Genomic DNA, 27827 nt, shown 5'->3' with positions numbered 1-27827 from the left:
GAAGAAAGGGGACCAAAGTCTAAAAGACTAAGACCGACCAATCATAAAGTTTGTTGACGAAGATAAAGTGTTTCAATGGTTTAAAAACAAAGCCCATGCACATTACCAAACTGCACAGAGAGAAATTTTAGTTGGAACGGATTTGAAATCTCCAACAGGAACAGTACTCCTTATTGCTGGCTCAAAGGCTGGTGGCTGCATCTTTCAGCGATTCAGGTATTTAAAAGTTTACTTTTATATTACTAATGTTACTTTAAAAGTGAACAGTCCTGCTAGCTGACTGAAAAGCATGAAAATCATCTTTTACCTGATATTTTGCTGGAAAACTGAAATGTGATAATTTTATGGAAGCTGTCAGGACTATTCTAACTCTCAGTACAACTGTGGTGTTTCCCAGTTCCTGTTTACATGTCTAGCAGCAATTATACTTAATCTCAGAGCATCAACCTGTGATACTATCACTCTTTTGAGGTTTGATTGTGGTTTCTTGCCATAGTGATGGATTGTATAGTTATTGTTTTCCATGGACTGTTTAAATTAATTTAAGCTTTGAGACATTTCTTATTGTACTGACAAACTTCCCCCTGTGTATGAATGTATGAATTTCAAGTGATGCAAATCTGAGCATTTTGTAACTCATCTACGAACCCAGAGCACTCTTTTGTGACAGCCAGGTGGTGATAAGGCTATGGTGCCTGAAAGAGATTAGTTTCACAGCCAGATAATTTTGTCCAGTTTTCAAAGGCTTTTCATTTAAAAAGTGGAAAGGAAACAGGGTTAGTAATTCCCATTTGAGGTGAACTATGCTGTGAGATGAAGTGTGAGGATTTTTATGCTTGCCTACTCATTCTGCGTGACAGGATGCCAACACATCAGGGGTTCCTGTTGGTCTCCGAGAGCAGACGGCCACGTGCGCAGCCAGTGGCCTCTCTCGGTTCTCCTGCCGCAGCTCTTGCTTACCTGCTTGCGCCGTGCCAGCTCCTCTTCCTCTCTCCGCTTCCGCTCCTCCTCCTGCTGCCTGCGCAGAGCCTCCTCCTGGCGTTTCCGCTCTTCCTCCTCCCGTTTCGCTCGCAGGTCCGCATCTCGCCTCTCCTGCTCCAGCTGCGCCACAACGCAGGAAAGAGGGTTCGATTGCAAATGATCACTGACAGACCGTACCTAACCAGAACTGAAAAGCCTTTGCAGGGTGTAAAGACTGAACCTATCAGGCTATGCTTTATTCTCCAAGTAGGACTGTACTGTTCTTAAGCTCCTTAAGTCATCACTAAATGTTTAAGATCTCAAAACTTTAGGCCGTCTGTCAAGAATTATTCAACAGGTAATATGCTAGAAAGAAAGCTTTTACATCAACAGTGTTTAGTACTGCAGCAGTTTTCTGGAATGTTATTTTGCTAACAGTGTGTCGCAGACTAGTCTATAGAATGAGCTTTTCTTAAGCGACCGACTTTTTTTTACAAAATAAGACAAACATACTTCTGTTTACTAGGTTTTTTTTAGATCTGCTCAGGCGTTACAACAAATATACAGAGGGAAGGAAGGGATTGCTGCCATCATATAGAGGGAAATCAAGATCTGAAACTAATGTTTGCACTGAGAAGAGCCACAAAATATTTCAAAGTGTTTTATGAGTTGAGACAAAACAGGTCGGAAAAACTTTCCAAAAGTATTGCCATCTGTTTTAGGAAACCAGATAAGACTCCCATTGCATTGCAGGTCAATCAATATCTGGTTTTACAAGTTGCAAGTTTTATTTGTTTAATTGTGTTTTACTTCTACCAATGAAGCAAAAAGTATTTCATACTATTTTAACTTAATGTGCAAGTGAATACACCCAAAATGAGGAAATCTACATTAGAAAGAGAAGCTCTTGATCCCCCAACTAATATCTGTATATAGGAAGGTGAAGTGAATAAGGCAATTTACGGTATAGAATGACTCCTGATGGCTCAAAACACAATTGCCAAATAAATTGGAAATCAAGCAAGCAGCAGCATCTTGGAACGCTGAAATGACTTCTGGGTCAGTCTGATTTCCAAACTCAAGCCATTTCAAACACCCGGAGATCACGGATGTTTTAATGTTACTGCATGTGTGCTGCTCAAACTCTTTATTCATTGAGTACTTGTTAGAACAACAATCAAAGTTTCACCTTTTTTCTTCCTTTAAACATCCCACACCTGGTACTGGTTTATTTAAAAACATGTAACTTGCAAAACAAGAAACTGATCACACGACAATGGGTCTTACGCTTCCGTATGTTAATGGAATATTAATGGCTTTCCGACTTGTCTACCTACTTCATCTTTCTTTGCTAGGATTGTATTTCTAGGAAAAATGGCATTACAGAAGTGTTTTCTAAGTCACACGCAGCCAACATCATTTGCTACTAAATGCTACTCTAATTTCAGAATGAGATTTAGCAAAGTTGGATCTGTAACATCAGCTTTTCTGATAGTAAGAAAAGTCCTTTCTCACCTGAAACAGTCGTGTCTGTTAAGCACAGCTGAATCCTCCCCTTTTACGTCAAGAGAAACAATCTACACAATTTCCTATATTGCACCCGTTTACTTTACACTGCTCCCACTAACACATTGGTTTCCTCTGTTGGAAAACTGAAAGCCCATCACTTTACTGCTACTGCAGTTTATTTTGTATAAGCAACATAACTGAAATGTATAACCATAAATGGTTGCAATGTTTCCTCCACAGAATAGCTCAGCTCAGAAAGTGCAAGTTGTGAAGGTGGCTTTTGGATTCAGTTTTGATCAGTTATTAAACTATTAGCAGGAAGGTTTTTCTACTTAAAATTAGGATGCTCCAACTAAAGTTAGGATAGGAGAGAGCACTTAGGAAATTCTGGATAAGTGTGACTTAGGAAATGTTTCTGTATTACCAAGATAGTGTAAAATCTTCTCCTAGCAACGTTTGATAAGACAGGCAGGCCAGTGTAGATTCAGTGTATAATAAGAGACAGTGTTTGTTAGACGCACAGAGAAGGTTCTACCTTGGCAGCCTTTGCCTTTTCCAGTTGTTGCATTTGCTCAAGGGTAGGGGCTGGAGCCACAGAATCAATAGGTAAATCCCAGACACTGCTGCCTTCCCATGCTAAAAAACAAAATCACATTTCTAACCTAAATTGCACATACAGACTTTACTTACACAGAAAGTAACAAATGAAAAAAATACATGTTACTTGTGCTTCCTCTTTGGCTATCTTGGTGTCTTAGTATTTGAATTTCTTCTATAGTAAAGTGTTCCTTTCTTTTGCAGTTAAGAGTGACAGGCCCATTGTACTTAGCAACATTACCCCCTTAATGGTTAATTTATGTAATCTCCATTCTTCTCATCAATATCATGTAAATAGCTGATGCTTGTCGATGCAGTCGCAAAGAAAATGAGGAAGGGGATCTGAAGGAAAACGGACATTGTCCATTGTCAATAAATAGCTTAGACTCCCTTTTTTCCTGACAACCACAAGCAGATATTGCAATCTCTAGCATCCAGGATTACAGAGTTCAAAGAGACCATTTACAGGAACCCTGCAGTGACACCGGCAGTGAAACAGCGCCGGGGTACTGAAAAGCCATTTAGTCTAAGATCAGCAAATCATATTACCCAGTGCCTGCAGCAACAGCATCCAGAGAGAACACTACTCACATTACTGTGATGCCTGGTCTACATCTCTTCCTGACTTCATGTTGGGGAAAAATCTTAACAATTTGGTTCTGCGACTACTATGTATCTTATTAAATGGTATGGGTCATGTGTTTGACATATTGTACCTGTGGGCTGTGAGGATGGGTTCTGGAGTTCCCATATGGAGCCTGTGTCAGGTACAGACATAGATCTGGTCACAGGAGGCACAAGGCTCTGTTCTGACGTCCTGTAAGAACAATGGTGGAGGTTAAAAGATGACTTTTGTTATATATACACACAACATATTCTTGTATATTATACTTGTAATTTGCAATTTTCAGTCAGTCCACTTGACCCACTTCAACTGAATAATTAATGCCTTGTCTCTACAAGAAAAGCATTTAAGAAGATGTCTGATGATTAAAAAAGCAGTGGAGATGTGTAAAATGTCTTTTCGTACTGAAAAACTGAACAAACGCCAAATAGTTAACAGCACTCCTGGATTTTACTAAGCCCCTCAGGTGCCCATCAAGCAAAAGGAATGCCGTCAGGCAGTCGTGCAACACATTACCTTAAATACCAATACCAATGCAACTAATGGCAAGGTCTGATCACCAGAAGTGAGAGCATTCTCACTTACCTCATTTTTAAGGCCTGGTATTGCTGCAATAGAAGACTGAGTTGATGCTGCTGCTGCTGTTGTTGCTGGGGGGTGCTGAGGGCTGCGGCCTTCTGATGCTGCGCTAAAACTTGGGCGTACTGCTGTCTGTGCAGAAGACACAAAGAAGCCACATGAGCCCCACCATTCTGCAGTACAGCCTGTTAGGTGCACATAAAAGCAGCATGTTAAAGTGAACTCGCATGCGATTCACTACCCCAAGCAAGCCAGCCAGGCTGAATGGCCTCCTGTTGCTGATAAACTTTATATTCTTAGGCAACAGCAAAAAATGTGACAACCCCTTAAAATAAGCGTGTCAGCGTCATTTGCTATGTTGGGACATATTTAGATGTACTTCTATCAGGCCTAACATACCATGAATCTGCAACATACTGGGCACAGTATTATTTGTAGAGTTTTGGCACATGTTACCCCCCTTTGAAATGCAAAATTTTGAAATAGCAGTCATTGTGTCACTAGATGACAACTGAGCAAAACGGACTCATTGCCCTCTGAGTATGTGATGTTTTTTAGATTTAACTACATTTAATATATTGTGCACTAGGTTGAAAATAATTGGCAGGACATTTCATTGAACACCTTGTGAAAATAGATCTACACCAACACCTTGCTGGTCAAATGCTTGAATTACAATTTTGCTATATCGACAGCTTTTCGCAGCCACTGCCCTTTTGATCTTGCTACGTGATTTTTTGTGCTGGACATCCCCCCTGTTTGTACCACCATTTTGGCAAAACATGTTTCAAGTGCTTCAGGTGTTACAAAATAAGGAAAGCATCTCCTCTGGCTAACAGAAAGCATTCAAAAAGGTAAGCGGTTGAACGATATTTGCATTGCCTTGACCTTGGCTGCACTGTGCTACCGTTCAACAGTTTACTACTTTCACTCATTATCATAAACACACAAGAGTGTTCTTATTTTGACAACTCGGGGACCTTAAAGTACTAATGAGTAGTGCCAGGCCGTTTTCAAGATCCAAGAATGAGTTGTAAGTTTTACATGTGAAGTAACAGGAATGTATTTTTCAGTATACAAAATTTGCAATAGTCTGAGGAATGAACAATCTTTGAAAAACAAGGAAAGGGTTATATGCATTTAAATCAGTAAACTAGATCTAAAATTCAATTTATTTGGCCACTGGGATTAGAGATCATCGATTGTTAACTCTCCTTGAGAGCCTGATAAAGACTTACACAATGCCAGTGATAAGTAAGAAGCAACTAGTCTTGTTTTAAGTTTTAAAGTTCTTAACTAGTATTAGCACTTGTGTTAGTGCCAAAATGTGGAACAGTACTTGCTAGACATCAGCAATATAAAAAAGACAAATTTGGAAATAAAGTAAATGTACAAATTTAATAGTCAACAACAAATGCAGTTTGGAAAGTAGCTACCTGCTGAACATATAGAGCATGCTTGTTTTCCATTCACTTCTACGAAAACATGTAAATTCCTCCCATTCTTTTTTTCTTCTTTTCTCTAATTTAAGTACAACCTTATTTCTTATTACACAATTATCCTTTTGAGACAATAAAAAAAACACTATACGCACCACAATGTGAGAAAAACAAAAGATTTGTGATTTGAGCAACATGGGACAAATCGCACAGCAGTATTCTGCTTCCTTCATCCTTGATCAAGTAACTAAGGAGTAGGTGTGTAACAATGCAGTGTGTGCTTAAAATTATCTAAAGAAATTAGCTAGAATAATATAACTTTAGTTAGACAATGTAGGTGCAATACGATTATTGTTGGGAGCTCTGGAATGCTCCACAATGTGATCTTGTCACACACTGGAAGGCAAACCAAATTAAAGACAATTGGCATTTTTTTATTTTAGAGAAAATCTATCTTTTTGGCTAATAAGGCAACACTGTGAGGACTTTTTTGAGAAAGATGCTCTGGAGCATAAGGCTATAATAGAGTGAGCTTACACACTGAACAACATATATATGACTTTTCTACATATCACTCATGATCAGTTTTACTCCGGAAACACCGGTGATCTACCAGACTAGCAGTAAATGATTGAATTGCCAGCATCAGTTCTGAAAATGGGACAAAAACAGCCAAAAATATTGTCTTAGCTCTTAATGTGATGGACACTCAATCATTCCCCTTTTTTGTAAGTTTTCACCTCAGGTATGGGAGAGACATTGCAATTTTGTGCATTCTTGAAATTCACATGAAAAAACTTGCAACCTTCCACCAATCTGTAGCATTCTACAGCATGTTTCACAGGAGCAGGGATGTAACCCTGGTGTCATGACCAAACAGAAAACAGCTCCTCAAAGGTTGATTGTTTGAAGAACTGCTTACAGTTCAGTTCATGTCAGTTTACTACCCCACTCCACAGAGCACAAGAGTACCGGGGCTGTATGTGCTTAGGAATAGATTTCTGATGACAGGCTATGGACGTGACGCTGCTGTTGTTAAATCTGATTACATGTGCTTACATTTGCAATGCCCTTGGAGACACCTAGCTGACTTACCTCAGGAGATACTGGTACTGCAGCTGCTGAAGCTGGAAGAGGTTGATGGCTGTCAGTTCTTGCTGCCTCTTCAGCCGTTCCTGGTCTAGGTCCCCCTGGGAAAAGAAAAGGTGCATCATTTAAAAACGAATGCACCAATTAGGTTAAAAAACCATCCAGTTCCAAGTGTCAATGCCCTTATGTACTTTTTCCTGACACAATGGAGGGGCAATGCAAAGTACCCAGCTATTTTTTTTATTTGTGTAAGAGTATTTAAAATTGTTAATTCAAAAAAACAACTGAATAACAATTGAAACACTTTCTAACTATAGTTTTCATGTTGTCAACTTTCCCCCAGCTTAAACCCAATTGTAAAATGACTAACCCAATTGTAAAATGACTAGGATTGGTGGTTCAGTGACTAAAAAGTCAGGGGAGATTAAAAATTCAGTTTTGGACCCAATTACCTTCTTGTCAAGAATTACTTTGACACTTAACCATTAAAATATAAATATTAAGATCTGTGGTGGGTAGGGGACAAACTACTCTTACTCACTGGTATAATTACCTCTATTCTTTACTAGTGCAGTAAGTACTGCACAAAAATAAAGCAAAACTGCTTTGAGCTCTGCTCTGTCTTGGGAACAACACTATGACATTAAAATGTGACAAGAGAAACATGTTCTCAGTACCAGTAAGGGAGGAGGGGAGGGTCCAGGTGCAAAGGGCACCCTCCCCCACATCTTAATGATCTCTCCCAGGGGCTGGAAGACTTCATCGCAGCCCCGTTTTACCAGCAGCGTCATGGTGAAATAGCCCGCCTGGAACCACTCCACCATCTCCTGATTTGCAAAGGGACCTGCCAAACACAAAGACCTGTCAGCATTACCGCACACCTCCATTTAACCATGAAAGGATTTACAAAAACAACATATACAGTACTACATTTAATAATTTACAGCTTTATGCCAGCATGGATTTACATCCATGGGAGATGGGAGCTTACATCTAGAAATACATTTAGCAAAAACCCAACAAATAACCAAAAATATAGACAAAAAGGTTGAATAGTTCTAAACCTACATTTTAGTCTTTCAGGCCATAGCTGTTATTTCTGTGGCTAAATCAGCTTTACTGACTAACAACATCTCACAGCGTTCTCCTTTTCTTCATCCCAAATCCACTCAAACAGAAATTCTCTCGTTTCAAACCAATCCTTATTTTATGATAAAAAAATGATGTGCCTCAGATTGATACATGAAATAAAGAAATTAATCTTTGATGATAACCAATTACTTGACTCCTTCCAACACTAGCTACCATCCAAACTCAGGTACTGCCCAGAGTGGTCAAGGGATAATGACAGCCCGAGGACATGGCATCAGTGACCAGGTAGCTTATCTGATGAGCCCCTAAGCTGATTACAGTTTTATAATATTCTGATTAACGTCTGATTCTGTACTGAAGTTTTGCTTTTTTGTGTCTGCATGTCTGAAGGTATTGTTTTTCATGATGAAGAACAAAAGTGCCTTTTCTTTGTAACAAGTCAGTTGTAGCATTAGCTTTTAGGTAATGACATGATTTTAGGGAAATACAAAACAAATAAAAAGCTTCCCATTTAAATATATTAAAGACACTGATTCAGGACCTGTGAAAGTATTTCAAGTCCTGTCGAACCCGATCAAATCTCCAGGTCTAAACACAGCAATTCATACAATACACAATACAACTGTAACATCCAGATCCGGCTTGTATGCTTACAATTCGACTCGGACTGTTTCTACTGTCCAGTTATGAGATGGAACATTTTACCACAAATTATTTTCATGAAGGACATAATGTGTGGTATAAAACTACCAATTTGTACTTTCCATCTTTACCAAAATGTTGATCATTTTCATTCTGTGAAAATATTTAATTTACTGCACAGATTGCTATTAATGCTTCAATAATCCCATGTTTTAAAACCCACTCCCACACAAACTTGTGCAAACCAAAATGTTCTTTTTTTAGATTTGCATTGCTTACCCAAGAAGCAGCACAGTTTAAGAACAAACTAGAGAGTAAGCCCTCTTGTCCACTACAACCAGACGAACGGCTGGTCCTCTTGGCTTAGTTTACCAGTTATTTTTTATTTTCTCCAAAAGATTTCAATATCCATTTCCAAAAAAACATACACCTGTCCTGTCCATTTCTGATATCAAACTTTCCAGTTTGATGTAAAGGTTCATCAGCATATTGGAAATGTTAACAAAAACAAATAAAATGTTTTAATTTCATTTCGCACTACTTCAGTGGAATACCAGGGCACTGTTACACCCATATCAGGACACAGACAATCATACTGCAGTGAAGTAATTCAGGAACAAGCAACTGTGGCTCCACAACACTGTGCTGCTTGTTCCTGACTTGCTTAATTAAGTCTGCAGCTAAAAAAGAATTGCTTAAAGATTTAAGGATCGCTAGGAACCAAGTTTTGCTTGAAAACACAAAGGAAGAGTCAAGGCTGACCTGCCAACGACCTGCAGAGAGAAGACTTGTTCTTCTGTTAATACATACCCTGAATTTCTCCCTGCGGGTCTTTATAAAACCACTTCAATGCTGCTTCATGAGACAGAGGCAAGGCTGTAGGCTTCGTTCTCTCCAAACTCTTTGCTGATAGCCTGTCGTCATCAAGAGCGTTATCCTGAAGATATGCCACCATTTTCTCAGCTTCCTGCCATAATGTGCATTTAAAGAAGGTTGTGTTTCAGGGAAAAAATGCACCTTTACTTGCTTCAGATTTAAGATTTAAGGACAAATTGTAATAGTAACAATCGGCTGCATATGGCTTTCTATACTGAAGGTAATAAGATCTCAAAGCATGTTTTTTGAATACCAGCTTTTACACATCTTTTACACCAGCTTTTACGCATCTGTGAATGTGCATATACATTTGTGCACTGTGAATGTCTAAGTCCTGCTTTCTTATCACAGTACAAAAAGGGGATACAAATCTAGCCCACAAAGAACAGAAAAAAGGCAGTGGACAGAAAATGGTAACACCTGGTTAAATGAGGGACACCCCAATAAATTGAACGCAAGGGCTTCCACACAGTTATGGCTCAAGCACTAATTTAGCAAATAACATCCCAGCATGTTCAGGATCTTGTAAAGATTTTCTAGACTGCTCTGGTTCCTTATAATTATGGCCAATATGGCTATAAGATGAGACCTCAATGACTTTGAAAGAGGGCTGACTGTTGAAACAAGTTAGGCTTCAGAAGCTTAAGTGACCAAGACAGCTCAGCTCGCTGTTTCACAAGCCTAAGGTGTTGAAAGTGATGTTAAAAAATGCATCTGTACTTGCTTCATTATGATCTAAGCACACTGAACACTGAGGGAAAGAACACTGAACAAAGATCAATAGAAGCTGGAAATGCATCCTCCAGGACCATGAGATCTGTGCATTAATAGGTGTGGGGTAAAACATGCAAGAAACAGGCCAACCGACTGCAAATTTAATGTGGGTGCAAGCAGCCAATTTAATCAAAAACAGTCTACCAAGAATACCATGGTATAGGGCTGCAGTGCACAAACAGCTCATCACATCTAGCAATGCACGTTACCAAGTCCAGTGGTACTAAGAACACAGGAAACAGCCTATCAGGCAAATTAGTGCTTCATTTTTCCTGCAGAATTTCAGACACTAGTAGGCTCTACGTAATGGGACATGCAGTCTGTATTAGCCACACATTGTGGCCCAACACCCTATTAAGTGACTTTACATTGGTCTTTCTATTGTTCTGTCCACTACCTCTATCTAATAATGCAAATTAACTTCCAAATATGAGGCTTTAGTTGAAGACCCACCATGGTAGAAGTGAACGATAAACCTGAGAAAGGTAAAAGCACGTGGATCAAGTGCACCAACAGAGCTTACTGTCAAACAGCAACATTTTGGGAGGTGTAAATGCTTGGAAAAGGGATTTAAAAAACATTTAAATTCACATTTTTAATTTGAAGAGACAGTAAGAAAATCTCTATATGTAAAGAGGTTTCCTCAGGCTCTCAATTTGTTTACCTGCTCAAAGTTTTTAAGCCCTTCATCATCATCATTGTCAGGATGTGGGGCCACAGGCATGCTGATTGGAGCCATGCCTGCAGGCAAGGGGACAGATGGGGCTGGGATGGGCATATCTGGAGGTTTCTGTTGTGTCACAGGAGCAGGGACAGACACTTCTGCCAGAGAAAAGGGAGATATAGAAGGTTAATAGTAAAGATTTTGCTGGTATCCATCTGTATTTCATGAAAGTGGATTTGCACTGAAACAATGTTTCAGTATTGTTTGGGTTCATTATTTGCTTTCATACTGCATGCTATAAAAGAGGAACAGGGATGAATATGTCATAATGATTAACAATTGTTATTCACTTTTTCCATTTCGTCAAAGCACTTTTTCAATTTCAAAAGAACAGCTGCATCAGGGCTCTTTAGCTTATTTCTAAGATATGCAAAAAGGCTTAAAAATGTGCTACAGTTGCTGGTGTATTCAAATAATGGTGTTTGGCAGGGTTCCTTAAATCAGACATTTGGACTGATTTGTCATTTTGCTTGCAATCTAGGGAGCCGCATTATAGCTCAGCAATCCTAAGCACCCCAGTGTTCTTAAGCTTTTCTGAATTAAGAGAATCTGCATGTACCTTCAGGGATACTGCTAGATGCACCTGAGGCCCGCTGTGGTATACAGGCCTCCTGATGAGCCTCTAGTGTCGGTGGTTTTTCTGCCTTCTCGGGGGAAATCTGCTCCAGTTTCTCAGGCTGGCAGGGGGGCGTGGGCTCAGGAGCCTGCGGCTCCGCTGGGGCAGAGGCAGGCAGGGAAGGAGCGAGTGCACCGGAGTCATCCACTCTCGCCGAATCTATGTGAACACCAAACACGACAGCCATGAGGCGACATGCTAGGCGGGCAAAACAAGGAGACGGAAGGAGACTAAAGAAAGCAGAGGCTGGTACACTGCAGCTCTGCTCACCATCCTTCTCTGCTTCTTTCCTGGGTGTCTTGCCAGACTCCTTGGTCTCCTCTATGTCGCTGTCCTCATGCTCAGACTGACCCTCGCATTCATCTGACGGCTTGAAGTCCAGCTCCTGCTCCTCAGGGATGGGCTCCTTGGGAGCCTTCTAGGGGAACACAGACATCGCCTATATAGGGAATGCACCACAAGCAGCAAAACCCATTTCTAGTAATGCTTATAGCGAAAAAGGTATGTAAGAAAGCCAAGGCATAGAAGGGGCATGAGGTACCATTCACTCAGTGCCAGACAGTGACAATGTCTAAAATGGTGCATCACACTCCTGATATCACTTGCGGGTTCGAATGGGAACATTGTCTGATTCTCCCAAGGTCTCAATTTACTCTTCATAGAAGCACTCGCATACAAAATGTTTCAATATTACAACAAATATTTTTCCAGCTGTTTTCCCCACAAATGTGCTGAGGGCCACATCTCTATTAATAAAACCATTATTTAGATTCTCATTTTATAATAAACGTCAGCCACTAAAGTACAGTAGTACAGTAAAGTAGCTTTCATCTTGTGCCCCAGATTGCTGTAATGCATCCACAGTCTTTACTAAATTGCAATGGGAACAGCAGAGTTTGAGAAGAAGAATCATATTCATGTGAACATTGATTTTGAGAAACAGATCTTGCTTCAACATTATGCCAGAACTGCATCATTGACTGTGGGGAAAACCTTTTACAAATAAATGATGCAAAAACAGGAGACGCTTTACAAATACGATCCATTAACATAATCTAGTTTCACTATTAGAGTGAATAGCAAAATTTGAAATAATGTATGTAAAAATATGCACTTCTACCATTATACGATTGCAAAACTGCTTGTTGCAATGTGGGTCACATTATTATACAATGAATAAGTTTTATTTCAACTTTTTTAATCCAGCCTTTACATTTTTGCTGTAGAGTTAACATTTTCAAGTTAACAATCCCCGTGACGTCTCAAAACACTGAAGGTAACCAATGAGCTATATTCAGGCCAGAATACCATGTGGGCAGCAACGACAAGACTAAACAGAACATTTACAACTTAATTTCACCTACAAAATGGATGGAATTAACATCCCAATACAGCAGAAAATGTATTACAAAGCTGGTCCACAGAGCAGCCACTTAAAAGTCTAACATCTTAAAGGACAAACATCCTCAACTCTGTGTGCAGCGAGTGTAATGGTATCCCGGTGCTGGGTTTGGCCAAACATGTGCACCCCGTGACCCTGGTGAGATGGGAAGCCTGGCAGCTCTCTTACCTTGCGTGAGGGGAGGTTGGAGAGTTCAGAGCCCCTCACCTTGAGAGAGAGGAATGCCCCAGAGGAGTCGAAAGTGCCCATCTCCTCTTCGGCATCCTCCAGGCACCACTCCGGCAGGCTGTCTTTCTCGTCCTCCAGACTGCCGCTGCCTGAGCGCGCCCGTCGGTAGCCCCGCTCCTCCTCCCGCGACTCGAACACGAAGCGGCGCCGCTGGTCGGGATGTTCCCGCCAGCCTGCTGAGCGTGGCCCGTCTGCAGGGGGAGAGAGGCGGCCTTGTTGAAAGGGCTTAAGAGCAATATCTCTTCCGCCATTTACTGGCTTTTCAAGAGCAAGTCTTAAAGGCGTAAGGATCGAGGTCTGTGAATAATATTCTTAGCTTCACGTGTGACCACAAAAGAAAAACAATTCAAAATTTGAATTTGAATTTAGTTAACTAAATGCCTTGAGATCTCAAGGATTGAACATGACAGCAAAAGCAAAATACTATGTGGACACGGGGGAAAAAAGCTCACAAATAGTAATTTTAACAATGAACCAAAAGATACTGTTCAGAAAGATGGAGGGAGCTTCCATTTTGTGTAATCTTTCAGAAGGTTGTGGACAAACATGTTCCAGTAATTGGTACTGTTGCCAGATGAATAAATCTATTAAAAAACTATCTATTGAAGGAATGGACCTCTCCTGTTCTTTAATCCTTTCCCGCTTTGAGTGGCTAAACTTCATCTGTGAACTACAGATGCTGCCTTTCATTGTCACCCAACTTATGCCAAGCTTGGCGAGGCAGAGACCAACAGGGCTTTCCAGGTGTTGCCACATGGTGGGTCTGGCTGGCGCACCTGGGCTGTGGGGCCGCCACCGGTCGCTGTCCCGTCGCGAGCCCGCCAGCCGCCAGCCACCGCCCTCCTCGTCCTCACCATTCTGCTCCTCGCGGGACATGCGCCAGTTCTCGCTTTCAGAGCGCGTGAATTCGTGCTTCCGGGACCCCGCCGTCCCGGCGTCTTCATAGTTGGACCTTACTGTGAAAGAGAGAGAGAGAGAAGAGAGTCAAAGGGCAGAATGAGAAATGGCGCTTCCTCATCAAACGTGAAGGAAACAAAACCCTTAGTCATTGTGGAAGGCCAGGCATGTAGAGGATGAGCTATTAAATTGCTTCAGGCTTTCCTTCAGCCTGAAGGTATGGTCCTCATCACCCAGCTCAGTGCCAATCGAAACCGGACTGTTTTAATGGCATTCAAGAATTATATAACCACTTGCTTTTGGAACAAAGGGAAAACAAAACCCCAATTACCATGGCTTTAAAGCACTCAAGCGCTTAATGCACATGACACTGAACCTGAAAACAACCTTAGACAGTCGCATTGAGAATCTGTGAACATGACCATAAAATGCTAAACAAGGAGGGTGCATGATCCAGGAATCCTAGTCTGTTTCTTCAAACATCTTCAAGATACGTTTCGTCAATATGGCCAGATAGTCTGTTCCAGACACCTGTAACTCCACATTAAGTATCTCCTACTTTTAGTCCAGAGTTTTCCTGTACTTTATTCTCAGACCCTCAAGACTATTAGTGTTGAACTAACTTTCTTTGTAACGTGTGACTTAGAGATACCAGTGCTCCAGTAATTTACATAAGAAATCACCTTTAGATTGATCCAACAGGAGGATAAGACTGGTGTGAACTTGTGCTGAATGATAAAAACAAAGTTTAAACTTGTTCACAATGACCAGATTAGGAGTCCATTTCTTACCGCCTGCAGATAACGGCATCGGTTCTCGTAAGGTCAGTAAGAAAGCAACAACTAGCACTTTCAACAGACTCCAACAACATGTTTTTTTCCCCCCACATAGAAGAATTAATTGGCCACATGTAGAGTCAAGTGACCAGTCGAATCAGCTTCGGACAGGAGCTACAGACTGTAAAGAGAAAGGTGGGATCAGAACAGTGCTACCAGAGCTGAACCATCTCATAGACCCTGGGGTGGTATTATTCACCAACACCGAGGAACCCTTAAGATTTCTAATAACTTTTTCTTTGCTTCTGCCCCCTACCTCCTATCGTCACTCAGGTTAAAGGCCATCACCACCACGAAAGATCCCCACTCTGCAACTGGTAAGTAACTCACAATTCGGACGGTCTTAAGTATAAAATGAAGCGCTTGCCTTCAAGATACACATTATCAACTATCCAGTTAATATTTCTGATTGCGTAAGACATTTAAATGAATTTATTTTCTAAATAGTAGCTGCAGAATACGGTTTTTGAATCATGTTTCTGTTTCAAGGGAGCCGTGCACACTCGTTAACAAAATTTAATGTAAACTCTTTGCAATTTCTTATTACAAAAGTAATATATTGCATGTATTGTAAAAGCAAATTACTGCATTCTGGTTTTCAATAGAGGAAGGTTTTAAAATTGATTTTAACTGCAATTCTTCATTCAGAAGGGATGCATTGGGTTATAAAGTCTAAGATTAAAGTATAATCTTCAAGAATTTATGCAATGTTTTGCTTATATCCAGCAAGAATTTTAATCTTTAATTAAATTATTTGATCTTTGCTTGTGAGCTCAGTTGATAAGTAAACAACATGAGTAACTAACAGGAAACCCCTGAACGTACTGACAATTATGTATACCTCCTGCCTGTCTAAATTCAAAGTTCTCCTTTTGCTGTGAATTTGGCTTTAGAGAGTAATTACCGAATGTACAGTGAAAAATCAACTGGGAGATATTCATACATGCTTCCTAAAGCCATGTTAGGTTTTGGTTTTAGTGTTTTTTTAAAGTAAACAAACCCAATAATGTTACAAAATTAAATATGAACCTTTTAAACATAATGGAGGGACTGTTCACTATGCATTTTTATTTGTATTAGTAAAACATTTGTAAATTCAGCATGTTAAAAATTAAGTATATTTCAGTCTTGAGATTATACTGCTGTGTACATTATTTTTGGAAATTACAAAATGGGATCTTGCCACCTAGAGAACCTCCAATACCAAAACAGGCTTCAATCTAAAGCTTAAAGTAACATTCATTTAAAAAAAGTCCTAAAGCTGCTGTGACTATTAACATGACCTTTTATATACCCATCTATTAAAACAGAATAGGGGCATGTGTTACTTTTACCCAGAATCAAAAGCTAGTCTTCACAAACTGTTACTACTCAAGATGGTTGTAGCCCAGTGTTTAACATCAATGTCAAGTATATGGGACACCTAGAAATTTCTCTGCTTTCCACTCAGTCTGTTAACCAAGGTTAGTGTTCCTGGACTTGAAAAGCCATTGGCACTGCTGGTATTCGTGCTTTTCAAGACCTTAATACTTTATTTAGTCATTAGTCAATACTTCAGTTAGTTATTGACTTAACAGGCGATATTTTCAACTTTTCCAAAGTCTCCGGTTACTGAAAAGTTTTTGTTCCCTATAATACCTGTTGTTTTAGAATACTACAATTTAAAATTAACCTAAAATGTTTGTAGGTTTCGTATGTTTTAATTGATTCAAGGCACGTTCTTATAACCTACTTTGAATTAAACCTTATCAGTGCAGAAAATTTACACCGGATTAGCGCTTTCTGTCTTCAGTTTTATCATAATTAAAATACACACCCCTTAGTGTTTTCAAACTGCAAAATGACTTACTGTTAATTCGATGTCCTCAAAAAACACAATCTAGAGTAAACAGACACAAAAGGGCTGCTAAAAACAACTCCATATAGTGATAATTGATCAAATGACCAAGAACTGAAACAGAAATCCACTTATATTGCTTAAGGATGAGAGGATACTATAGCCTTTAAAGGCAGATAACAGACACATTTACTCACTTTGCTTTTTACAACCCACATTTTCCATTCAAGTTAGCTTTTGAAGTTACATCGTTCATATCTGCATAAAATAGTTATGAAATGCATCCATAGTTACACAGAGCTTTCTTTGCTTATACTTTCTTCAGGGTATAAACCATGACGCATCTTACACAGGTTCCTCAGGCTACTGCTCTGACAGAATGTGATCTACAAGTACAATGTGGTGAAAAAGTACACCCCCTTAAGATTTTATGGTTTCAAATATTTAGACATATTTGACCTTCACCTAGTCCACACCAAGTCCTAACAGTAGGTAAAACTAACTTCATCTGACTAATAACACACAAAAGTTGTATTTTATTTAAAAATAATCAGTGAGCATTTAATATATTTGTGTGAAAAAGTAAGGGCACCCCCTTCCAGCAGTGATAAATTGCATCATTAGAGTTGAATGTTTCTCACATCAGCCAGGAGGAATTCTGGCCCACTCTTCCTTGGAGAACTCCGTCAACTCTGATGTTTGAGGGCTTCCCCGTATACACAGCTCTCCGAGTCCTACCACAGCATCTCTATGGGTTTTAAGAGTAGACTTGAACTTTTCCAAAATCCCCCATTTCCTCTTTTACAACCATTCTGTTGTAGATTTGCTTGTGTATTTTGGATCATTGGCCTGTTGCATGATCCACTTTTGGTTCAGCTTTGGCTGTCAGACAGGTTGCCTCTGGTGTAGTACGGATTTTCTGCTAGACATTATAACAGCAATGCATCCAGGTCCTGAGGCAGAAAAGCAAGCCCAATCCAGCACCCACCCCTACCACTGTGCTTGAGGGTTTGTATGAGGTTCTTATGGTGAAAGTCAGTGTTTGGTTTTTGCCAAACATAACATTTTGCATTATGGCCAAACAACTCCACTTCTGACTCGTCTGCCCAGAGCACATTGTTCCAGAAGTGTATTTTTTCCAGTCAAGTGCAATTTTGCAAGATGTGCGGTGATGTTATTCTTGGAGAGAACGGGTTTCCTCCTGGCTATCCTTCCATGAAAGCCATTCTTATTCAATGTCTTCCTGATTGTCATAACTCATAGATCTCGGGATATAACCCTGGGGTTCTTTGGGACTTCTAGGGGCATTACGATTAGATCTCTGAGAAACTTTGGTAGGACGGCCACTGTCAGGTGAATTTAGTTTACTCGAATTTTCAACATTTGTACACTATCTTTCTTACGGTGGAATTTTGGACTCCATATTGTTTGGAAATGAGTTTGTAACCCTTTCCAGACTGAAAAGCAGCAACAATTCTTTCTCTAAACCTGGCACAGATTTCTTTTCATATGGGCATGATGAAAATCTCAAACCTGAACGCTTAAGACCAAACTGACCATTTCTGATCTTATGTACAGGTGTAATTACTTCCTGATGACCATCTTATCATTTTGCATATTTTGGTGTACCTGATTCCACATACTCTTTTGGGAAGGTAGAACTACAGGTGCTCTCACTTTTTCACACAAATGTATTGAATGCTGGTTGATTTTCATTTACATAATGACAAAGTTAGTTTATGGAAAAGTAGGTTCGTTTTATCTATTATTAGGTCTTGGTGTGAATTAGGTGAAGGTCAAATATGTCTAAATATTTTAAACCATTAATTCAAAAAAAGGAGTGTATTTTTTCACCACACTGTACAAAGAATGGCAATTCCAGTAGTGTATATCCAATATCAAACCTGTTTTAAGTTGTTCGCAAACATTTTTTTCAATCAGCACGTTCACTCGAGTGTGAACGTTTTATTCAGTGGCTTTGTTCTGTCATAAATGTCTCCTTCTAATAAGTTTAACAATCTGCCTGTTTCCTTTCTGCTTTAAGAATTTAAATCATACTATTGAATTTGGACTAATTATATTTAAAACGTGGCAATTTTATAACAAGTTCACTTATAAATGCTTCCATGGGTGGTTCCCAATCAATCTTTTTTCAAGTTAAGGTTTGGTTTGTTTCTGTCTATTCCACGTGTTGTTCTGGACTTGCACTGTACTTTAATCAAACACACTCGGTCCTTCTGCACTTTTCTTGAATATCATGCAGTATTTCTCTTGAAAAACATTTTAATTCTTACTGAAAGATAAGCACAGTGCCTTTGTTTAATTTGGCGCCTCAATCACCAAATAATCTACCACTACCAAGCATCTGCAGAAGACTTGAGTGTGCCAAAAGACCATCATGTCTATCTGGGAAAAACCCTGTTGCATTTTAACAGAGATACTAATGGAACTGGATTATAGGATGTTCCAAAGAAGCAAATATTACAGAGCCATACCTTTGACTGACACTTCTGGTTTGAAAAAGTTGTCACAACCTTTTCACTCAAGCTATGAAGAAAACTCAATTGCTTTTTGCTGCAAATATTCTCATTTATGCTTAAAAACACATTTCAGTAATGAAATTGCACCAATTTTGTGGCAGTCTTTAATGGCGAATAGTTGCTTCAGTTAGTAAAACCATCATATACATAACAGCACATTTAAAAGTATAGTTTTGCACATTCTAGTGCAAAAATGTGGCTGTATTGTAGGAATGTCTGTATAATCAGTGTGTGATCAGATGTGAGATCAGTTCTCAGAAAAGCGAGGTATATCAGAGCTGATCCCTCTCATCACCTCTGTTCTCAGTTTGTAAATCTCCTATCACAGAGACAGTTTAGGGTGCCAAAAACAAGTAAAAGTATTTATATAATGTCCTTGGTCCCCTGTGCTACAAAAGTCCTTAATAAATGTACATTTAGACAAATTCTATCAGAGGCCAAATCTTGCATACAAAGTGAAAAACTGAAAGATGAAAAGTTTTTTACATCCCTTACACACCACAAAGCGCCTTTGAAATTTGACTTAAAAAATCTCTCACTGCCTTTAATTGCACAGGAACTGGATACTTAACGACACTTAAGTCTATTAAGTACATGGCATCCCCATAACAAATGGTAGATAACCTTCTACAACCGCCTGCAGCTCAGTAATAGATAGATCATACTTTATTAATCCCGTAGGGAAATTGATGTGTTACAGCAGTCCAGCCCAAGACAATCAAAAACAGACATCAGAATAGTTATAAAACAAAAGACAACAAAATAAATAAAAATAAATACATAGGTGTGTGCAAAATGTGCAAAGATTTATACAGACTGATTGTCAAAAAGTACAATGGAGCAAACATGCTGTCCATAAACGAGCAAATGAAGGGCTAACAGTCCTAGCCTAGGGCAGCGTTAAACACTCTGATAGCCGCCAGGAGGAAAGACCTGCGGAAACGTATTACAAAACGTTTTGTAATATTACAAAAATTATACGTTTTGTAATATTACAAAACATAATTTAACCCACTCTTGACAGGCACAACTTATTTCACACAAAGCAGAAGAATGACAAAACCATGACTTGCAGCTATGGAACTTACTTTGCCTCAGTTGCGGAAACTCTTCAAAAAAAGGCAGATGCGTGCAGTAAGTCATTATGACCTTTATAGAGAGCTTGCACTCGCAGGTAAAATGACTTTCTATCTTGAATTCTCCAATGGCCTTCAGCCCTGTTCTTTGCAAACACAGCACATGCGCTTCATGTGATTTGACCTGTGATCCTAAACAAAGCTGTTTTATGCATATTACTGAAAGCCAAGTACTAGCTTGTCCCTTGAAGGAAAAAAAAAACAAGGAGGCTTTTTATTCCTTTTTTAAACCTCCAAAGGTTAAATTAGCTCCGTTCCACACAGCAAACAAAACTTATCCAGTGCAGATTTTTCTAACCAATATTATCATTAGGGTATCCCTCACAGACCGGACTGAAGCTCAAGTCTGATGTTGTCATGAAAGAGTTTTCACTCAAATCTCAAATGCATTTGAAATTTCTTTAGAGTATTATAAATTTAGAGTATTAAATTTGTCTTTAAAAAATCGGAATTGTCAGAATAGAAGTCAATGCACGTTGCAAATCCAAGCTGTAACTGATTCTGACAAAATACAAAAGCATTTGGAACAAAATGGAACCATCCGTTTTCTAACTGCTTCATCCAATTCGGGGTTGCTAGGGAGCCAGATTCTATCCTGGCAAGCAACAGGCACAGGGCACAGGGCATACACCCTGGGCAGGACACCAGTCCAGTCCATCACAGGGCAGAAAGACACAAACACAGACATGCACCCTCACACCGGGGTCAATTTTCCCAGAAGCCAATTTACGTTTTTGGACAGTGGGAGGCAACCGGGGAACCCAGAGGAAACCTGCAAACTGCAGAGGAGAACATGCAAACTCCACGCAGATATCACCCCAGGACCATAGCTGAACCCAGAGCCCCAGCACTGTGAGGCTGCAGTGATAACTACTGTTCCACCACTGATAATTGACTAAATTAACCATGTAACATCCAAAGTTTTGTTTTCAAAAGATGTTTAAGTGGAAAGCCTGTTGTTGTTGGCTCCTGTAAGTACAGTTTAATTAAAAAGCAAGTATTTAATCAGATTACCATTTGCAAAAAAAAATACTTGTGACTGCAACCTTTCCCTGCAAAGTAGTTTTCCAAAAAATCACATTACCACAATTTTCTTTTGTCATTTATTGATCTATGTACAAAAACTGAAAAAGTATTAAAAAATACTTTTGAAACTATTTTTAGAGAACAATTACCATTGCACTATTTTGAAGCATAGAACTGGTCATCCACAATGACTAATTCTCCTTAAAATGTTCTTTCAAGAAAAAAAAAATCGGGAAATGTATTCTATGCAAATTTAAATAATCATTGGAAAAAAACTGATTATATAAAAACGGCAGTTTTCCAAAAAACCCACTTAGACACAATGGCAAGGCAGCATTCTTAAGGGGATTACTTAAAATTGTTATTAATTCTTTCTCAATCTTATTTGAGAAGTGCAAACTACAGAAGAATTTTAGAAAATGCTGAACATGTTAAGACACTCAAAATTGGTTTTGCAATAAATTAAATAGTGAAATTGGTTTATACAAGAAAACAGTATTTATTGCTGAAAAATATCTTATTTTGCACTGCTTCCGCCTTCAATGGCTGTTCGCTGCACTTAAAATGTATTTCATGGACCATTTTCTATCATTCTAAAAAGCGTGACATTAATGTTACATACTGTTCAGCTCTATGTGTGTTAAGACACCAAACAAGAAATGATAAAAATGACCTGAACTTCTCTACTCAATACTACACATGTACAAAATTATTTTTTTAAAACAAAGTGGTCCACAACTGTTAAAGTATTATCCCCATTTACTTGAAACACTGCTTGTCATTAATGCATTTAGTTAATTAAACTATGTATTCTTTTAAAGGTTAAATTAAGCACTTTCATCCTAGAGGGAAGCAGTGCAGCTACTAGGTGAAGTCAATAAGCTCAGGCAATGACCATCAATACATCAATGCAACTCCATACTGTACATTTCTGCTGTTTAAAGATGTTTCAGTTTGATGACTCAGATATCATTTTAAATATTATCTATTGTCCAATTCCATAGTTCTACTTTTTTTGGGAATGAAAACTACCAGTTTCAAATTTTCAGTACTTCTAGGTTTTAAGGGGATGATCTATGAATACAAAGGAGCTTAATACAAGACACCACAGAAGACATTCTTGATTTTGACCTTAGCAGTTGTGTGAAACTAATTTCAGCAAGAAAAAATGTGGATACATGAGGAAACATTAAAAAGTCAAAATTAGGATACAAATTATCTGTGAATATTAATAAACCGTGCTGTAGAGAAAAAAAAAATCAAGGATTTTCCAAACTCCAGTCTAAGATTATGGTATAATTGGACAGTTCTCATTATTCTATGGATCTAAATTAAAAAAGGCTTTGGTTGTAATGCACTTTCCTAATGTTCTTGACTATATGGTTTACGAGATATCCGATTACTATCATCAGGACGTCTGAATAGCATTTGGACGTTTTAGTGTACAGCAAGAGCTATCAATCACATTCATCTTGTGCACTATTTAGGTGTTTTCTGTTCCCTGCAACCAAGCAATTCTGATTTTTCATATTGATGGACTAAACCTTTTAGACAGTTTCAGAAGTAAATTTACTTTTCTTAAAGGATCTTAAAAATGTAATTGCAGAAAAAGTAATTCTAAAAAAAGCATTAACTTAACTCAGTGTACAGAGCTACAGAACTTCTACGGATATAAAACATTTCAACTTTTAGATTTCAACAGATCAAGATCCAGAATCTCAGAGCCTTTTTCAAATATCTCTTCGACACTGAATTAAGCAATAAATCCACCCTACTCCAGAACCGATTTCAAGCCATTGAGAGAACGACGTGCCTAAAACCAACTAAGAAGCCATGCCCTGTCGTAAGGCAGAATTACACAATTAAAATACTGAATTAAGGCAGTACATAAAACATTTTTTAATCAGTATGGCAGCTTTTATCACTTCCATAAGCAAATGCAATATTCCCCTAAAGCAGGAGTTTCTTTAATTGAAACAGAGCCCTTTTGTCTTACTGCCCCCGAGAAACAAAACATTAATGGTTCCAAGAATAGGCACCCCACCCCCCAGTATTATAAGCTGACTCTCTTTGCAGGACAGGATCACGTCGAGCTCAAGGACTCCTAAGACGCTGCTGCTACCGAATAGCAAACAGGGGCTGGGAGAGGTTCCAGCAGACAGGTTCGGACCGAACACTGGCTGCTGCTGCTAATACAGCACGTCCGGAAGGAGAGGTAAGACACTTATTCAAGATCGAAACTGAGCTATACCGAGTGTGTACGGACATTCACAGCAGGGAATGGTTCGTTCCACAAAATCATCATTTTAGAATTTAAAAGTGAAGAAAGCCAAGAAACTGATAAAGAATATAGTCCGATTTAACAAACTTATTTTTAAGAGATGAATGGATTTTTCCAAACATCATAATTGTTGTGTAAAAATCTTCAAGGCATAAAGCAGTAACATAAAACGTTGTCTACAGCAGGCTGCAGTATTAAAGAAGCAGATCATTCTTAAAGTGGTTCAATCTGTACACCCATTTTATTAGTTTTGAACATGCAACAAATGGAAAATGAATAGAAAATGTCTTAAAACTAGTAAATAACAGAGCTACATACATGATGAACTGATAAGATCTTTATAAAACCTTAGTGAAATTATGTTTCGATTTTGGCAAAAGGGACACTGAGCATCAAAAGTAACTTAACACTATGCATGCATAGTTTTAGAAAACATTTACAGATTCTGACTAGATGTTTCAGATTTATTTTGATTTATTAATGCTTCATGACTATGATCTACACAAGAGTTATTGTTGCATAAACACTAAAGAGTGTTTAAAGGCAACAGGTGATGACTAACAACAACTCTGGTTAAAACCAGGGGGAAAAGATGCCAATATTTGGTTTAAGTAGGAGTGCATAGTTTATACAAAACTCCACTCTTACTGACCGACAGTAACCTGACTAAAGCCTTCCTTCAAAATCAAGATGTGACCACATTCATACTCGTCCATTATCTGTTTTGGTAAGACCTTCCTTGCAAGAATGTGTCAGGTATGCTGTGGATGCCCTGTTCACCACACTTGAGGCCCGCTGAACATTTAAGAGAGTGAAATGTGTGACATCTAGGGCTCAGAGTCCAGTAAAACTCTGATGCAAATCACACATCACATTCATATAGCTAGCATACACATACGCTACTAGCCCGGAATGTTTGAGATTCCCTGTTACACCAGATTCCCTGTTAATGACAAATGATGTTTAAAATGACTTAAGATAAAATATCAGTGAACCAGCTACAAAAGATTATCAATGTGATGCAGTTAAAAGTGTCAAGGTCCTTTTGATGATTGGTATGCATTCCAATTGTGAGCAAAAGGGGAATAGCACTGGACACAAAAAAGTCAAAAGTAGCAATTTAAAGAATGATTAAGTCTGAAAATACCTTCCTCTTGTAAGATATTTAATCTTCAGGCATACAGTTGTATGCAAAGGTTTGAGCACCCCTGGTCAAAGATGTTTTGTTGATTTTCTAAGTGAGAAGAAGTTAACACAACCTTTGCAGCAAACAAACTTAAACTTTTGTTTTTTAATGCACAGGTACTATTTATTTGCTTAATTTAACAGACTGAAGAAAATAAAACAGTAAATGTGGCATGAACCTATTTTTTTTAACTTTTCAGTAATATGCAATTTGATAAACTGATCATACTAATCTTCCTCTTTGTCACTGACAGATGAACTCCACGATTGCTCTACACTGTTGCAGTAATTATTTGAAAGGAGAACTAATACTCATTCAGACTCTTATTTGTTGATTTCTGCACTTTTGCAAAGTTTTACCATGAATGCTGTTCCAGATTATAGGCTGCTAGACATGGCTGCCAAAAGGAATGAGGACCGGAAAGCCTCCACACCCCTCATCGCCCTGCGGCGCCGGCGGCTCGTTACCAAAGATGGGCACTGCACCCTGAGAAACACCAGTCATGCCAGCGCCCCAGCCAAGGGGCTGCTTTACCTGCAGGATATCTGGAGCACACTGGTGGACCTACGCTGGCGGTGGGTGCTCCTGGCTTTCTGCATCTCCTTTCTGGCCCACTGGCTCCTGTTTGCCTGCCTGTGGTATCTGCTGGCCCATCTGAATGGAGATCTGGGAGTGGACCATGACAACCCCCCTCCTGGGCACACTGTATGCGTGAAATACATCACCAGCTTCACTGCTGCCTTCTCCTTCTCCCTGGAGACCCAGCTGACCATAGGTTACGGCACCATGTTCCCCAGTGGGGACTGCCCTAGTGCTATTGCTCTACTTGCCGTGCAGATGTTACTGGGACTCATGCTGGAGGCTATTATTACAGGTACGCTTAACTATATTACACACATTCCAAAACAGAACTCCTCAACTCAAGGTCTTGAAGGCCAGTCTAGAAACCTTTTATAGTCCCTACATTATCAACACTTTACAGACTGTAAAAAACAAGGCGGATAATGAGGCAGAGTACAAAAATAAACAGAGGAGGTAAATTAAATTAAAAGATCTGAAAAGCAGAATCTAGTCTATTACACACTTTAACCTTTGGAAACTATAAATACCAGCAAAACCCTACATTCCAGGAAGGGGTTGGCAATTTTATTAGCTTGCATATAGCAAAACTATTTTAAGTTAAACTGTGTACAAAGTCTAGCGTTTTAAATAATCAAGGCACTGCAATAGATTTTTGTCATTACAGTATGATTTTAATTCTTCTCATGCTTCTGTCCAAGGTGCCTTTGTGGCCAAGATAGCCAGGCCAAAGAAACGGGCTGGAACGATCAAGTTCAGCTCCTCTGCTGTGGTGGGGCATCACCAGGGGGAGACCTGCCTCATGTTCCGTGCCGCTAACATGCGAGACAGCCCCCTGACGGAAGTGCGAGTGAGCGCCATCCTGTACCAGGAGCGTGAGGACCAGATACTGCACCAAACCAGTGTGGAGTTCCACTTGGACAGACTACGGGGACCAGAATGCCCTTTCTTCATCTTCCCACTGACCTTCTACCACCCCCTGACCGAGTACAGCCCGCTCTACTCTGTGCTTTGTGAGGGCAACCCTGCGCATTTTGAGCTGGTGGTTTTCCTCTCGGCCACCCAAGAGGGAACTGGTGAAGGCTGCCAAAAGCGTACCTCCTACGTGCGGGAGGAGATCCAGGTTGACTACCACTTTGCCAGTGTTCTGGGACTGGACCCCCATGGCTCTTATAAAGTGAATACAACCAATCTCAACAAAGTGCTGCCAGACCCCAGTCACACAACGCTAGATGGAGAGAAGGTTTTCGTCATACAAATAAATGGAGACGGTAATGATGGAATAGGAGGATAAATGAAAAACCCTCCAGAGACAAAAAACACTCCCAGCTCATCATTTATCTCAATCACTGGGCATTGAAGACAATCAGTGGCACACACAGAGACATGATGTGTTTCTCTAAGGTTCTTGAGATTTTGATCCACAGAGAAATTCCAGAGTGCCAAGGTTTTAAGATGCCTTTGTCAATTACAGCAATCTGAGAAACAAAAGCTCACTTACTGTGATTCAGCTGAAAATGTGCCGGGGCAGCATCTGCAGGGCCCATATGTGAAAGAAACAAACACACAATCAGGATGAGAAATTCTGTCTTTGAAAGAAATCTGCATACCATCAGCAAATCATATGGTTATATCAAATCAGCAACTGTTATCACTACATAGGCAGCCAAAAAGATGCACTGCACTGAATCTGTGGCTGTGACAGTGCTAACATATCTCTTTGCAGCCAATGAGGCAGCAATCAGGATACTGTTGTTCAGCTATTTCTCAGAGAGTTTCCACACTTTTTATGATGTTAAATGTTTGTAAACCAAATTTTCACTTAAAGTTAAGAATGAGTTAGCAAATCAACAGAGAAATATATAATCTAAAAATATGATTAAGTTCATGTGAACAGAGCAGGTATCACACATTATAAAGAGTAGAAATATTAAGAGTATCAAAGTAATGAGTATAGATTTTAAGAGTTCATTAATATATAGACTTTGCTGACACTTCATGGAAAAATAAAGTTGGTAAAAGTTTAATATTTGAATGGCAATTTTGAAAATACTACAAAAATATTAATGTGAGAATCCAGACTGTGACTGGAGAATTCTATGGAAAGGTCACAAAACCAGATATCATAGACAAAACATACAAAATCAACAGGTCCAAAGATAAAATATTTCTTGTAAAATTATCTTTGGTAAGAACTGACACTGAAGAAGAGAGTTACATTCCTCAAGTACTGTCTAGCATGTACAAAAATAATTTTAAAAATATGAATTACTACTCAGTTGCATCTCTCTGCATTGACCGAAATGGTTATAGGCATTAATGTAATAAAGAGTAAACTTTTCAATTCACGCACAAAA

General features: G+C 39.2%; 2 protein-coding genes across 9 annotated transcripts in view; one reads left to right on the top strand and one right to left on the bottom strand.

Annotated features, from left to right (window-relative positions):
- Positions 1-27827, bottom strand: part of gigyf2 (GRB10 interacting GYF protein 2) — a 61555-nt gene that overhangs the window by 12610 nt on the left and 21118 nt on the right. For 3 of the 8 annotated variants that reach the window (XM_088611358.1, XM_088611409.1, XM_088611369.1), the window contains exons 8-20: positions 26972-27004; positions 13929-14108; positions 13093-13343; positions 11793-11940; positions 11466-11681; positions 10847-11004; positions 9343-9499; positions 7476-7642; positions 6805-6899; positions 4277-4402; positions 3783-3883; positions 3005-3105; positions 961-1101 (exon numbers count right to left, since the gene is read on the bottom strand). In XM_088611358.1, coding sequence (XP_088467484.1) covers positions 961-1101; positions 3005-3105; positions 3783-3883; positions 4277-4402; positions 6805-6899; positions 7476-7642; positions 9343-9499; positions 10847-11004; positions 11466-11681; positions 11793-11940; positions 13093-13343; positions 13929-14108; positions 26972-27004 — 1874 coding nt within the window. The remainder of the gene's footprint in view (positions 1-960; positions 1102-3004; positions 3106-3782; positions 3884-4276; positions 4403-6804; positions 6900-7475; positions 7643-9342; positions 9500-10846; positions 11005-11465; positions 11682-11792; positions 11941-13092; positions 13344-13928; positions 14109-26971; positions 27005-27827) is intronic. The other 5 variants (XM_088611389.1, XM_088611421.1, XM_088611379.1 and 2 more) reach the window with 4 other exon arrangements.
- Positions 89-27827, top strand: kcnj13 (potassium inwardly rectifying channel subfamily J member 13). The gene is made up of 5 exons (XM_088611435.1): positions 89-216; positions 15159-15202; positions 23501-23639; positions 25268-25765; positions 26172-27827. The coding sequence occupies exons 4-5, from the start codon at positions 25285-25287 to the stop codon at positions 26762-26764; spliced, it is 1074 nt and encodes a 357-aa protein (XP_088467561.1). The 5' UTR covers positions 89-216; positions 15159-15202; positions 23501-23639; positions 25268-25284; the 3' UTR covers positions 26765-27827.

This window comes from Lepisosteus platostomus, chromosome 2 (assembly GCF_059453375.1).
Source record: "Lepisosteus platostomus isolate fLepPlt1 chromosome 2, fLepPlt1.hap1, whole genome shotgun sequence".
Classification (NCBI taxonomy): domain Eukaryota; kingdom Metazoa; phylum Chordata; class Actinopteri; order Semionotiformes; family Lepisosteidae; genus Lepisosteus; species Lepisosteus platostomus.
This window is presented reverse-complemented; position numbering and strand designations above follow the sequence as displayed.

What these genes read in the sequence shown, in the direction of transcription:
- kcnj13 (XM_088611435.1), top strand. Translation starts at nt 25,285, where the DNA reads ATGGCTGCCAAAAGGAATGAGGACCGGAAAGCCTCCACACCCCTCATC. An exon ending in GCTGGAGGCTATTATTACAG is followed by an intron (nt 25,766 to 26,171) that starts GTACGCTTAACT and finishes CTTCTGTCCAAG; the next exon opens with GTGCCTTTGTGGCCAAGATA.